General features: G+C 35.8%; 2 protein-coding genes across 3 annotated transcripts in view; both read left to right on the forward strand.

Annotated features, from left to right (window-relative positions):
- The window catches only part of LOC129789960 (pupal cuticle protein), a 1,201,887-nt gene that overhangs the window by 1,139,935 nt on the left and 47,249 nt on the right, over positions 1-14,703 (forward strand). The window lies entirely within an intron of this gene.
- On the forward strand, positions 1,226-14,037 carry LOC129789859 (uncharacterized). 2 transcript variants are annotated; one of them, XM_055826949.1, is made up of 5 exons: positions 1,226-1,298; positions 4,614-5,560; positions 8,339-9,056; positions 9,124-9,296; positions 13,492-14,030. In XM_055826949.1, exons 2-5 carry the CDS (start codon positions 4,679-4,681, stop codon positions 13,924-13,926), a joined length of 2,208 nt encoding a protein of 735 aa, XP_055682924.1. In that variant the 5' UTR covers positions 1,226-1,298; positions 4,614-4,678; the 3' UTR covers positions 13,927-14,030. The 2 variants fall into 2 exon arrangements, with proteins under 2 accessions (XP_055682924.1, XP_055682923.1); XM_055826948.1 differs by lacking the exon at positions 1,226-1,298 and adding an exon at positions 1,364-1,579 and having other exon boundaries at positions 13,492-14,037.

Consider the following 14,703-nt stretch of genomic DNA (forward strand, 5'->3'; position numbering starts at 1 on the left):
AGGGGTAGTCCTTACGTCCCTTAATGGGACTTCAGGTCCCAATAGACTCGAAACTTCTCTCCTTAAGCTGACTAACTTATTTTAAGATTAGGAGAATGCAGCTATCTTGGATTATAAAGTCTTCAAGAATAAGTATGAAGTCTATATAACTCAATACTATCTATAAGAGAGAGGGGAGAGAGTTATAATTTTTTTTAGAAGCTGCATTCCAGCCAGGGGGTGTTCAACTCTTGCCAATCTCGGTTCACTTCCTAGCACTTTTGCCAGTCTCACGCGATGCATACTGGGCACCGGACTCAAAGCCTTAACTTTCATCCCCCATATTTAATATAAGACTTAATGAAAAATAATTATTAAACGGAAAAAAGATTCAATTTTCTAATCAATATAGGGTGAAATTCACTAACAAGTCCTGCTTTAGTTTCTTAAACAAAATGTTTGTAAGATAGTCTTAAATTTCTTAAGACAGTTTAAAGCTTTTTAAGCTAAATCATAAATTTTCAGATTAGGCCTAATTTTTTTGGCTAGGCTTAAGTAAACTGTGTTTATTTCAGACACAGCCTTTTATCTTAAATTAGGCTGTAGTTTTTCTAATAATGGTTTAAATTTTTAATAAGAATTTAACATACTTAAGGATTAATGGTTAGATAAGGTAGAATTGGGACTGAATGCACCTTTAAAGTCTAACCCTAAATAAATAAAATAAAAACCCTATTAAAAAAAAAAGTTAAGCCTAAAAACTCTAAGCCTGGTTTAAAAAACGAATTAATGTAATTTTTTAAAAGAATTTTTTTCTATCAATTCTAATTCCATCTATATCAACTGCCACAAAAAAGATGATTTACTGAAGAATATTTTTCGAAAGAAATTTTATCTGTGGAATTTTTACTTTTTACTCCTTTTACTCTTTAGATTTTTTTTTATCAGAGCACATACCAGCTGCCTAAAAACTGAAATACATCACATATTCCAATCGAACGTCTCATAAAATCAGATGAAGAAATTCAGCAAATAAGATAAGAAATAAATATTTGCTTGTAAATTAACTACCACCAGCGATGTGATTCACGCGATTTAAATGAATATTCAGCGGAAATGTTGAGTGACTTGGTGGAAAGATGAGTTTATTATTTTTTGGGAGGAAAAGTGTCGTTGAAATGCAGCTGAAAACAGATGTTGCGATGTTCCGGGCACATCTGTCCTCTGCCGACGAGTAATGTTGAGCCATGATAAGGGGGATTCTCTGTGCACATTTTTAACGGCTGCAACCAACATTTATGCTCGAGGGGACTGAAAAGGTGAGCGATATGGGTTTTGTGTTTGAAGTGAAATATTGGGAGGGGTTCAGTGACGACTGCCTCGCTTAGCGCGCGCAGTTCTTAGCAAGAAGCGCGCGCACGAAGACACAGAGAAAACGCAGAGAAACGAATTTGCGAGTGAACGTTTATTTTATTTAAAATTAATTTTGCAAAAATTAAGGAAAAGTGAATGTTTTAGTGCCATTTTAGAGTGAAAAATCCGTGGTATGTCTGTGAATTTTCGTGTCATTTGGATTTAATCAACTTTGCCGTGTAAATTGGTGAGTTTTTGTGTTGTGTACTCTTGAATTTCTGTCCAGATGCGACCACTCCACCGGTGCTCATTCAATGGAACCATCGACGCGTGCCACAATCGTTCTTGTCTGCCCTTCTCCATACTCAAGAGGGACCCTTAGCGTGGGAGAGATTTTTTTCCTTACTACTACACTGTGCCACCTAAAAGATTAATTATTTCTGGAGAAGGAGGTAGACTCAGCTGAGAGATTATTTATATACACCTAACATACCTTTAAGGTGTGACGAAGAATCCTTGGGAAAGGCATCTCAAATGAAATTCATTATCCGGCAATTTCCGTGCTCATTCTTCTCTTTTAAACCCATTCAAAATTCATTGCAAAAGCCACCTCCATCTACACCGGCTAATTTAAACCCTTTTCTTCCATTTAATCCCTCTCTCTTTCTTGAAGGCATTAACCGAGGTTCCCATATACTTTGAAAGGTGTCGCATTTTCAAAAGCATTTCACACTCACCTGCCTCGACATCTTTCTTCTAATTAGTTGAGAAGATTAAGTTGTGAGTCTGTGTTTCAATTTCAAATGTGACTGCCAAATTATTATAATTTATTTGCTCACATCGTTGTCTTACATTCCTCCGGGTTTGTCTTCATTTTACATGTTAATTCCCCCCGCATGGCTGACGCGATACTCAATTTAGCATGTAAAGAGTCTCCGCGATGAATCAATGATTCCGAGGAAATTTGATGATTTCCCTCACTCAGCAGTGAGTTATCTGGCTCGCTGAGTATTGGATTTCACGTGGTGATGACTTAGCGAAGACATACCTATAAAAATATGCTTCCGAAGAAGAATTCACACAGCTTTTCGGTTGTTGAACTATTCTCTGTCTTTTAGTATTTTTATGGGCAGACATAATTTTGTGTTAGACTTCTTATCTAATGAAGTGGCATTAATTTTTTCATCAAAATATGTCCACACTCCATTCATGCTGTTTTGTCGGTCAACGTGCTCCACTTGCTCTCAATTTTTAGTTTATCGCGCTGATTGTATTTGGAAAGCTTTCAAAGTTATTTAATTTTAATTTACCTCATCGGTGGTAATTTTTTAACATAATTTTATTTTTATTTGTTTTGTCTCGGACTATTTTTCTTTAATTTAAATTTTAAATTTGTTTTTATTGACGTGAAAATAAAAACATGATTGGAAACAGATTTTGTTCTATTTTACAATCGTTGACCATCTTTGACCATCTTCCTTTCAAAGGAGTTTATCCTGTCTCCATAGGGAAAGTCTATGATTCAAGAAAACAATCGTGTTGAGCATAATATTGTAGGGAATCATCATAGAATAAAAATCCCCAAAGAGATTTTCAATTTTCTATTCTTGTATTAGGTGGGAAAAGCCGACAAAAATTTCTAAAAATGTTAACCATGACGTCACCATTGTGTTTTTTATGTTTTATTTTCTGAGAGTTAAGATGAAGCAAAATTATATTTTAATTTAAAAATTCTCAAAAGTTTTCATCTTTTCACTTATGGAATTTATTTTATCAAACCGGACGAGAAAATTCATCCAAAAACGTGAAAAAGCTATGTAATTGCGGAAAATCGAATCCTTGTGGTCAAAAACAAAAAAAAAATTTTGAAAAGATTCTTATCAAGAAAAAAATTCGATAAAAATTACCAATTTTGTGTCTTTACAAGAGTGAACCCAAATTATTCTCTCGAACGAAGAATTTCTCCGTACAACGATGACTATAAACTCCTTTTCAATTAATTTTTATTAACGTAAAAGTGAATGAGATTTTAAACATATTTTAACTTTACATTGCAATTGTTGACCATTGTTGGATATTGCTGAAATACCTTCCTTTAAATTTTAGCCGATATTTTTTTTTGTTAAAATATTCTTCCCAAAAATTCACATGATCCCCCATAATTATGCTTCGCATAACTTGCATGATTTTGCATTCTTTATATTTCAATTAAATATTAATAAGGAATAAAATATGCAAAAAAGCAAAAAAAAATCTCAGAGTCATTTCATGCAGATATAGTCTTCCAAACAAATAAAAAATATGCATAAATTAAGAAAATTATTTTTAATAAAATTCATAACTCTCCATAAAGAAAATCTCGTTGCAATTTCATTTTATTAACATCAAAATCACTTACAGAGCAATTTAGAACGATGCTCAGGCAATGAGTTAAATTCCCTTTGCCATTTTAAATTTAATTCTTTGCGATTTTATTAAAGAAATATTCTGTAAACTCTACAAATTCCTTCTACATAATATTTTTTATTACATTTTTTTTGTTATTGCTCAAAGAATTGCATTTTATGAGGACGTCACTGTGAATGCCAATGAGCTGCAGTCACATCTTTGTCATCGCGTAGTTTTTCCTGGAATATTTTTTTCCTATCTTATGACTTTCAGAACTAATTGCTGAATTATGAGATTTTCTAACAGAGATCTCGCTAAAAGTGATGAAGAGAACACGTGCAGAAGTATTTTGCACGATTCAATACACTGTTAATGAGAAATGTGTATCTATATGGGGACAAATGCACATTTATGGTCCATGAATGACCAATTGTTGTTCATTTAATGTGTGGAACAACATTGCGCATTAGTTGATATCGAGTCGAGAGTGAAACTCCTGGATGATTAGTCACAATTTCAACGCATTGTTCGTGCTTCTTTTGGTTGAAAATGAGCGCAAAGAGAAAGACTAATTTTGTTTCTGTATGACTCCAATAAATTCCACAGGAGTGATTAATATTTGGCATTCTGTCTGTATGAATTACATTATGGAAATTTTCTCAAACCCCAAAATAAACCTTTGCGTATTTCTCACGATTTTCTCTGTGAAGGAATTTTCAATCGAATGTGTATCTTTTAAATTAAAATTCCATACTCGTGGCATGGAGTATGCAGAGAGCCCAGAAATATTGCCAACTCATGCGAAATAGAAGAAGAATTTTGTTGTTCTTGCGCTGGAAGTGATCACTTCCTTAATATAAATTTATGTAATTCTCCTCTCTCTTCTGGTTCAGGTGCTGCAGGTGAATAGCTTCGGGGGAAAAGACGCGCGTGCATATTTTTTTTTCTGGGCGGCATCATGAACACCGTGCCAAAGAGTCGATTCCACAGAACACAGAGCAAGGTGTGGTGGGCAAGTGAGCCACCGTCAATTTACGACATTATCAGTCATCATCCACGGGACAATGTTTCCCCAAATACAAGCACTGAAGAACGCCATGGTAGCCCTCAGAGCCACAAGAGCCAAGATTCGGGCTTCTCAGATGCAGACACCACAAATGGGAGGAATTGCTTGGAATCACCCGAAAACTCACCACGAAGCAAGTTGACACCGAAAAAGGATGTAAACTCCCAGATTAACGAGCACATCAATCTCTCGAGAACACCATCATCCACCGAGAGTGAGAGGAAGACACCACCAACAGTGATACGGAGAAATGTCTGTGAATACAGCAAAGTGCCACCCATGAGGCGAATTTCCTTTTCAGCATCAGAGGATGAGGGCGACAGCATAAGGAGCAAAAAGAACACAAGTCTCGTGCGCGGGAGGATTGTACAAAAAACACCCAGTCGGAATCTCATCGGGTACCTTTCACCAGTGACAAAGTCTCCAGGCGATGATTCTTCCGTCACCCATGCCCCTGTCTCTAGTCAATCACCACGAAATTTTCCACCTGGAAGCACTTCAACCCCCAACGGTAGCCCAAGTGGCACGTTTCAGTATCCGCTTGTGATGGAGAGGAAGCATGATAGCCCTCATATTGCGGGGCATTCGTATTCCGTGGAACATTGGTTGGAAAATCTTCGCACCGAGTACAGCCATGAGGTGCTATCTACCCTCCAGAGTAAATCCATCGCAGCGGAAGTAACTAAAGCTATGAAAATGAATGCCACCCTCGCTGCCAGGCTCATCCGACATCTTCAAACTAAGGCCATGGACTTGGAGAGTGCTTTTGTAAAGGTAAGGAGTGTTAACACCTATCTTTTTCATTATATAGGGCTAAAATTTAATTAAGTAGCGCGTGGCATGTTTAAATATTTTTAATCACTTTTACAGAATAATTGACTTTTTTTCTTTACTGAGGAATTCTCAAGAAAAGCTTTAAAAATGCTTTAAAGTAAATTTTATTTTCATTGTACAAACAAAAAGAAATTCTTGTATTGAAGTAAATTGACTCTTCAGCAAAATATTTCAGACAATGAATTGATATAATTTTCTACCAGGGGTGTAGTTAGAAATTAATTCATGGGGATACTAGAAAAAAATACAAAAATTTTGAATTTAAGAGAAGCAAAAATTGTTTTTTTTTAACGTTTTTAACGTTTCTAACGTTTGATTGTTCTTTTTATATTGTTTGATACGTTTGATATTTCAAGCACTTCACGTGCCTTTTCCAACATTTCACGTTCCTTTTCTAACGATTGACGTTTCGTTTTTTAATTAGATATTTATTCTAACGTTTGGCGTTTTTCCACTATGTATTAAAATATTTCTTTTTTAAATTTTTCAAGTAAATTTTAGCCTGAAAATAACTTCTTTTCAAACCTAATCTGCTTAAACTTTTAGAATATTTAGACACTCAAACATCCTCCCTGGCTACACCACTGTTTTCTACAAGAGTTATATTACATTTTAAAACCTCTGTAATGGAATGCTCACAAGAAGAGAATTTCCTTCATGCTCTGAAAGCAAAATGCAATGCTTTTAGCTGTGTTTCTTTCAGACACAGCTTTTGTGTACCGAGCAAAATCGAAAGTCGTCAGATCGGGCTCAAACTTGGGATGAGCACGAATTAGGGTCCCCACATTCCAAAAAACGTATGCGCCAAAAAAATTTTTTTCCGGCCGGCCGGCCGGCCGTCCGTCCGTCCGTCCGTAGTATAACGCTAAATTGCGAGAGAACGGTAATAGATAGAGACTTGCGGTAAACGGCAAAGTTTAAATATCGACTGGAAGACATCCGATTATGATGTCAAATTTTACCCCCCACCCCTCCGTCCGCCATTTTGGATAACCTCAAAATTTTGTTTTCGCTATATCTCAGCCGCTATTATAGCTAGAGGGCTGAAATTTTGATATGTTGTAGGGGCCATCAAGAGCTTTCCAACGATACCTCATTTTCGAAAATCGGTCAAGCCGTTTAGTCAATATGGCCGCCACAATTTTTCATCGAAAATCGACCATAACTCGAAAACGGCTTGACCGATTTTGATCAACCCGGGCTCAAATGAAAGATCTCAACAAACCCTACAACTTTCTAGAACATACGAAGTTTCAAAAGTGACCGCTAGGGGGCCAAAAATCAAAAACAAAATTTTCGATGAGTTTTCGATGAATATCTCGAAAACGCCATTATCGATTTGCTTCATTTTTTGATATGTTGTAGCTGACCATATTATCTAGCTCCATGCCAAAAATGAAGAAAATCTATGTCGCCGTTCTCGAGAAATAGCCTTCCAAAGTTGGCATGTCATATCTCGGGTTCTACAAGTCCGATTTCGATCAACTCAAGCGCAAATGAAAGGTTTCGTGAAACCCTTCAAATGTCTAGAACATTGCAACTTCGAGAAATGACCACAAGAGGCGCTAAAATAAAAAACAAAGTTTTCGAAAATTTCGAACTCGAATTTTTCGAAAATGGCGACATAAATTTTTCTCATTTTTCGATATGTTATAGCTGACTTCAAGACCTTTCAAACAAAAAAAAATTTATGAAAATCTATGGATCCGTTCTCGAGATATAGCCTTCTAAAGATTTCTTAGGGAATGACTGTTCTAATTTTCCCTACTTTGCGCGTATTTGAATTAATTCGCGTTCTAGTTTGCTCTCACAAAATTGGTACACTGAAAGAAACACAGCTCTCGTAAGCTTGGTCAGCTTACCAGTACATTTACTTCGCATTTGGCATGAACTTGTGTTGAATACAAAGAAGATTATGCGATATAAGAATGTTTCAAGATAAGCAGATTTTAGTTTGTGCTATGAATATTTCATTATTTAGGCTCTATATTGTGCAATCGATACAAATGTTTTGTACGAAAAATTTTATAAAATAGAATTGGATTGAAATATTCAATTTACAATTTTTTTTATTTAGCTACAGGAGGAAAAACAACAATAAATAAATCTCACTCTCATCCACATCGGAAAATGCAATTTTCATAGCTTTTCCTGCATCCTAAAAATAACAATTATTTTTTTCTGAGGCAAAGAAACAACAAATTGCTATCAATTTCCTCATTATAAAGTGGAAAAATGATTATTTTCGCTATTTTTTCTCTGAAAATTATATTTATTTGCCTTTATCTCGTGCTTTGAGCAAAAATTGGAAAAAAATTGTTTCCTGAAAATTAATTAAATTTTAATTAACACGAAAAATCACATAAAATTTATGCTAAAGTTATGCTCAAATAAAGCACACATTTCCCTGTTTTTCAAAACTTTTAAGAGATTTTAATCTGTTTTCAAAACTTATAAAAGAAAACATTTTGTTCTTCTTCTTGTTTATTTATTGGAAAAAAAAATCTATATGTATGTAGTAAAAAAAAAAGTTTCTTATTTTACCTGAAAGCTCTGAGAGTAATATATGTATGTACCAACCACCAGTTGAGGTTTTTGATACTCATGTTTGTACTAAATTTTATTAGAGAAAAGTTTCTTAATAAAATTAAGCTCTCCTTCTGTTTTATTATATATTTGTGGCGTATTATATTCAGCAGAGTTTATTGACTTTTCCAGGTTGAGACACTTCTTTGTGGGGAAGGTGGATGCGAGAGTTTGCCAGAGTGTATGAGTTCTCTTGCTGACGATGTCTCCGCCTTTATGAAATACCTTGAACGGAAGGTGTCGGTGAAGGTGAAAGATTTGGATGATTCAATTGTGAATAATCGCGACATGGTGGCAGATTTGCGGAATGCTCTACCGAATATTGAGGAATTTGAAGCAGAATCTCTGCTGGAAGACATCCACCTTTTGAAGCGATGTGTCCTGATAACGGTGCGAAAGGTGTTTGAGAGCCTTCTCAAGATTGTCGTGGCAAGCATTGAAGATAGTCGGAATGATTTGATTTTGAGAGCAAATCTCTGGACCATTTCGATGCTGTCGAATTTTGAATATCGCGGATTTGCATCCCTTAATCCTGCTTTCGAAGTCTGCGATACGGTGCGGGTGCTGCTGCTGGTGGTTGTGGAATCAATTTTCCCCTCAATTAGAGCTCTTGCCTTGAGAGCTTTGGCCAGTGTGTGCTCCACAGAGGTCACCATCCGGCAACTGGAGCAAGCAGGAGGAGTGGAAATTCTGGCTGAAGTTATTGGGCAACGTGGCGTCAAGCGCACAGAACCCGAACTCCGTGAGGCTGTTTCCGTATTGGCGCAAATTACTGCACCCTGGCATGGGGAAAATCACAAAATCCGGGATCTCCAGGAATGTCTGGAGCTAATGGTCGAAAATATAACAGGTATCCATCATTTATCATTTCCGTAATTTCCACAAAAAACTTCACAATTTTCTTCCTCCAACCACAGACCTCGCATGCTGGACAAAGTGCTGCCAGACACTTCTTCTATGCACAGCATGTTTGAATAATTTATCTCGCCTCGAAGCCACATCCATCTACTCCCTCATGGCTCATGAATCAATTGGCAAAGTTAGGAGGGCCATTGAAAGTCGTGGACCATCTGTTTCCATCTTTTTACACGTAAGCTACCACGAAATTTAATAACTTTTTCTCCCCAAAGAGATGCGGGGGCTTTCTAAAATAAAATAAACTCCCTCCGTATCTATTTTTGGGTGTCGATTGAGATAAATGAGTGATAAATTATATGGGTAAAGTTTCTCAAGAAGGTGTCAAATATTTACGGTGGCGGCAATGTGTAAATGTCGTGCATTCTACCCTTTTAAACCCCCAACCCTCGGTAAGAAACTTGAAAACTTTATCCTCAGATGACTTGTCTATAAAGTTTCTTGAAGCTTAGAATATTTAATTTAAGCATGAAAGCGATATTTGGCCGGAATCTTTAAATATCTTTTCTCGTTTAAAATTGTCTCGAAAAAGAGTTAAGACGCAATTTTATTTTAGATTTTCATCCAATTTTAATTGCTAAAGTTTTTCGCGGATTTTCATTGAATACAACGTATTAAATTGCATTTTGCATTGAAAATTACATGTTAATGGAATTAAATTAAAAATCTCATTAAAGTTAGGTAACCGCTACACTTCCGACCGGATAGAATTATCCTATGATATTAGTTGGTGTTCCACTTCGTGGCCAACACCAAGTATTGTAATCGTCGGAAAAACCGACCACCTCAGATCGGCCTCAAACTTGGTATGAGCACGTTTTGGACATCCCACATTACGAAAATGGTGGTGGAAAATTTTTGATCCGGCCGGCCTGCCGGCCGGCCTGCCGGCCTTCCGGCCGGTGGTCCAAACTTTGCCTTATAGCTCGAGAACGGTAACAGATAGAGACTTCGGGTTTGAAGTTTTCTATAGAAATGTGAGTGTAAAATTTCATTTTTTTGCATTTTCAAAATCCAAGATGGCCGCCGTCCGCCATTTTGAACTACTGTCAACCACTTCCCTTATAGCTAGAGATCTGAAATTTTAGTATGTTGTAGAGCTCAGTGAGACGTTTTCATCGATAATTCATACTTGAAAATCGGTCAAGCCGTTTAGCAAATATGGCCGCCTAAGGCAAAAAGTGTTTTTTCGATATATCTCGAGAACGGCTTGACCGATTTTGACCATCTTGGTATCAAATGAAAGGTATTGAGAAGCCCTACAACTTTTTAGAACATTTCAAGTTTCAAAAACATCCGCAAGAGGCGCTAAAAACAAAAACAAAAATTGCCTAACTTTAAGGGGCTATATCTCCTAATTCCGATTATCAATTTCCTTTAAATTTTGATATGTTGTAGCCTGACTCAATATCTTTTACCAGTCCGAAAATGAAGAAAATCTATGTCGCCGTTTAGAAGATATCGCCATTTGAAAAATTCTTGAATTTGAAAAGTTCTAAGAGCCATATCTTCTGAACTGCTTGACCGATTTTGCTCATCTTGATATCAAATTACAGATTTTGCAATTCTCTACAACTTTCTAGAACATCAGAAACTTCTAAAACCATTTCATGAGTACAAAAAACGCCAAAAACTGTTTTGGTCAAACAAAAAGCCGCCATTTTGTGTTCTAGAGGTGACCTTGAAAATCATTTAGATATATATCAAATTATAACTTGTTTCAAGACCTTTCCAAAACTGGTCAAGAAATTTCTCTATGTGTTATAGAACCAGAGATATGACCATTTTTATCCATCAAATTACTGAATTTTACAAAAAAAACAATTTCGCCTTAACTAATACTGCTCACAAATTAAAGTACAACGCATTAACAAACTTCTACACGTTGTGGGACACCAACTCTTATAACTGGACGCGTTATGATTGACTTACTATTATCAGGATTTTAATTGTAATTTTCACAGGGAAATTAATTATGTGGTTATGGAAATTTATTTTGCAAATTTATTAAAAATTTTAATAAAATTTTCCCGAGTTTTACATTTCATAGAATCATCAACATAATTGCTAATTATGTAAATTTTGCACATTTATTAATTTTAATTTTACTTCGTGGACTTAAACTGCATAAAAAAATTAATTTTAAATAATTAAAAAGAATTTTGCTTGAGAAGTAACTTTTAGCTGTGATTCTTTCGAAGAAAAGAATAGCACAGCTTCTGTGTACCACCTAAAATGCAATGTTGTCCGATCGGGCTCAAACTTGGTATGAGCACGAATTAGGGTCCCCACATTCCAAAAAACGTATGTCAAAAAAAATTTTCCGTCCGTCCGGCCGGCCGTCCGTCCGGCCGGCCGTCCGTCCGTCCGGCCGGAGTTTGATGATAAATTACAAGAGAACGGTAATAGATAGAGACTTGCGGTCAAAGGCAAAGTTAGTATATCGGCCTGATGTCGTCTGATGGTGAGGTCAAATCCACCCCCCCACCCCTCCGTCCGCCATTTTGGAACACCCCTAATTTTTTTTTTGCCTTTATCTCAGCCGCTATAATAGCTAGAGGTCTGAAATTTTGATATGTTGTAGGGGCCATCAAGATCTTTCCAACGATGCCTCATTTTCAAAAATCGGTCAAGCCGTTTAGCCAAAATGACCGTCACAATTTTTCATCGAAAATCGACCATAACTCGAAAACGGCTTGATCGATTTTGATCAACTTGGGCTCAAACGAAAGATCTCAACAAGCCCTACAACTCTCTAGAACATCAGAAGTTCCAAAAGCGACCACTAGAGGGCCTAAAACCAAAAACAAAATTTTCGATTACTTTTCGATGAATATCTCGGAAACTGCACTATGCATTTTCTTCAAATTTTAATATGTTATAGCTGACTATATTATCTAGCTCCATGCCAAAAATGAAGAAAATCTATGTCGCCGTTCTCGAGATATAGCCTTCCAAAGTTGACATGTCATATCTCGGGTTCTACAAGTCCGATTTTAATCAACTCAAGCGCAAATGAAAGGTTTCGTGAAGCCCTACAAATGTCTAGAACATTGCAATTTCGAGAAATGAACGCAAGAGGCGCTAAAGTAAATATTTTGCATATCCAACATTTTTAAGTTTAAATATCTCAAAAACTGCACTATGCATTACGTTAAAATTTCAGTATGTTATAACTGAGGTCAATACCTTTCCAATGATAGGTCATTTAAGAAAATCTATGGACCCGTTCAGGAGATATAAGAGTTTTAATATTTTATTTAATTAATACGCAAATCCTTAGGCGCCCCGCGAAGCGGGGCGCCTTATATATAAGGTATATAAATATAAATGTAAAGTAAAATATAACGGTAAAGTTGCACGTTTAATTAGTACGCTAACCGTTTGGCGCCCCGCGAAGCGGGGCGCCTTATATATAAGGTATATAAATATAAATGTAAATGCAAAGCAAAATATAACGGTAAAATATAAATATATATAGCTACATGATACAGATTAAGGAGAAAAGGGAATGTACATGGTAAGTTTCACTTACGGGCTGTGATTCTTTCTTCAGAGGCCAAGTTAAATATATGTAAATGCAAAGTCTAATAGATAGCTGCAGAGTATGGATTAATAAGAAAAGGGAATGTACTGGTAAGTTTCACTTACGGGCTGTGATTCTTCCTTCAGAGGTCAGTCTAAGTGTGATATTTGATATAAGTTTGATGGTGCAAACTCTGGGGAAGGATGACTCGCGCCACGAATCACAGCCAATGCGCGAGTTAGCCTTCCCCCAGAGTTTGCACCACCAAACTTATATCAAATATCACACTTAGACTGACCTCTGAAGGAAGAATCACAGCCCGTAAGTGAAACTTACCAGTACATTCCCTTTTCTTATTAATCCATACTCTGCAGCTATCTATTAGACTTTGCATTTACATATATTTAACTTGGCCTCTGAAGAAAGAATCACAGCCCGTAAGTGAAACTTACCATGTACATTCCCTTTTCTCCTTAATCTGTATCATGTAGCTATATATATTTATATTTTACCGTTATATTTTGCTTTGCATTTACATTTATATTTATATACCTTATTTTTTTAGATAATGGGCCTTATTCAGCGACCAAGAAACCCTTGAAATTCGCTTGAAATCTTGAAATTTCAGTACAAAATTTAAAGATTTCAAGAGTTTCTTGGTCGCTGAATTAGGCCCAATTTTGAAGTTTGACTTTGCAAAGATTTAAGAAAAATCTTTTCGGACATTTCTGGGGTAAAAAATATCGGCCATCTCTTTAATTATATACATTTACGTTATATACAATTTATTCCCCTAAATCTTAGCTTAACATTAAAGCATCCTTTTTATCATTTTCAATTTCAGGAGCAAATGACGGGCATAATGCTGAATATGGTGGCAAATAAAAAATGTCACTACCATCTATCGAATCCCGCTATTATTAATTTTCTCGGGCGCGTATTCCATTCGCGCTTCTACACAAAACTTCCGACACGTGCAGAAACGCTGGCACAGAGGCGTACAGTGAAGAATATCCTTCATACGCTGTCGCGGCTTATTCATGAATCGAGCTTAGGCGTGGAAATTCTGCGGAAAAATGTTGTCCCGATTTTTTCGGATATCAACAATACAAGCACCGCTGGGGAGTTTGAGCGCGACATTTCATTTCTCAGTCGTAAGCTGAATGAAAGCCTGGGGCACAAAAATTCAACGGGAAGTGACGACATAGCAGCAGAAACCACATTATCGCTCAATTCGTCGACCGTGTATCACTGTCGAAAGCAAGAGAGTTACGTTTAATTAGAGTGAGAGCTTTTTTTCTCTTCGTATTGTTGTACATTATTTCGATGTAATTATGAGTATTTGTAATATTGTAAATATATATCTACAGAATATATATTTTATCTTTATGAAATTTTTGTTTTTGAGATATTGCGACATCGTTATTTTTATCGCCCGTATTGAGTTACAAAATAAATATTTCAACCCCCCTGAGTCACAATTATTTCCTTCGATGGCATCTATTCATTAATCAAGCAATCAATTGAACGGGTCATTACAATTCAATTAAGTTTTCTGCATCATCTGCAATACGCAATCATCTTTCAAGAGTACGGTAATTATTTTTCAAATAACTTTCCACCCACGACGAGGAGTGTGCACAATAAACGATTTAATCCAGTCGTGAAGAGACGTTCCAAGAAATAAAGGGTGAAAATAAACTTTTCAATTATCACATTGAGTGGAGACAATCGATATAATGGTTTTATGAACGTGTATGGTATTAAGGATTACAAAACTTCGCCATAAAGGATAAAAAAAACAAATAGTTGAAAGGTTCATCGATTAAATGCAAGTTCCAGGAAACGTTTCAATAATTTTTTACAACAACAGGTATTTATCTGAACAAAAAATATGCAAATTTTATTGAAATATATTCGAAATGATTAAAGAAAATTAAGAAGAAATTTAAGAAAGAAAATATTTTAGAAAAATTGTAAAAAAAAATATTAAGAAAATCGATTTAGAGGAACATAAAAAACAATTACAAAAAAACGAAACGTAATTTAAATGAAC

Source organism: Lutzomyia longipalpis, chromosome 2 (genome assembly GCF_024334085.1).
Source record: "Lutzomyia longipalpis isolate SR_M1_2022 chromosome 2, ASM2433408v1".
Lineage (NCBI taxonomy): Eukaryota > Metazoa > Arthropoda > Insecta > Diptera > Psychodidae > Lutzomyia > Lutzomyia longipalpis.

Bases quoted from the DNA above. Each gene is read 5' to 3' on its own strand.
- LOC129789859 (XM_055826949.1), top strand. From the start codon at position 4,679: ATGAACACCGTGCCAAAGAGTCGATTCCACAGAACACAGAGCAAGGTG. The intron at 5,561-8,338 runs GTAAGGAGTGTT...TGACTTTTCCAG, and splicing joins TGGAGAGTGCTTTTGTAAAG to GTTGAGACACTTCTTTGTGG. The intron at 9,297-13,491 runs GTAAGCTACCAC...TTTCAATTTCAG, and splicing joins CTGTTTCCATCTTTTTACAC to GAGCAAATGACGGGCATAAT.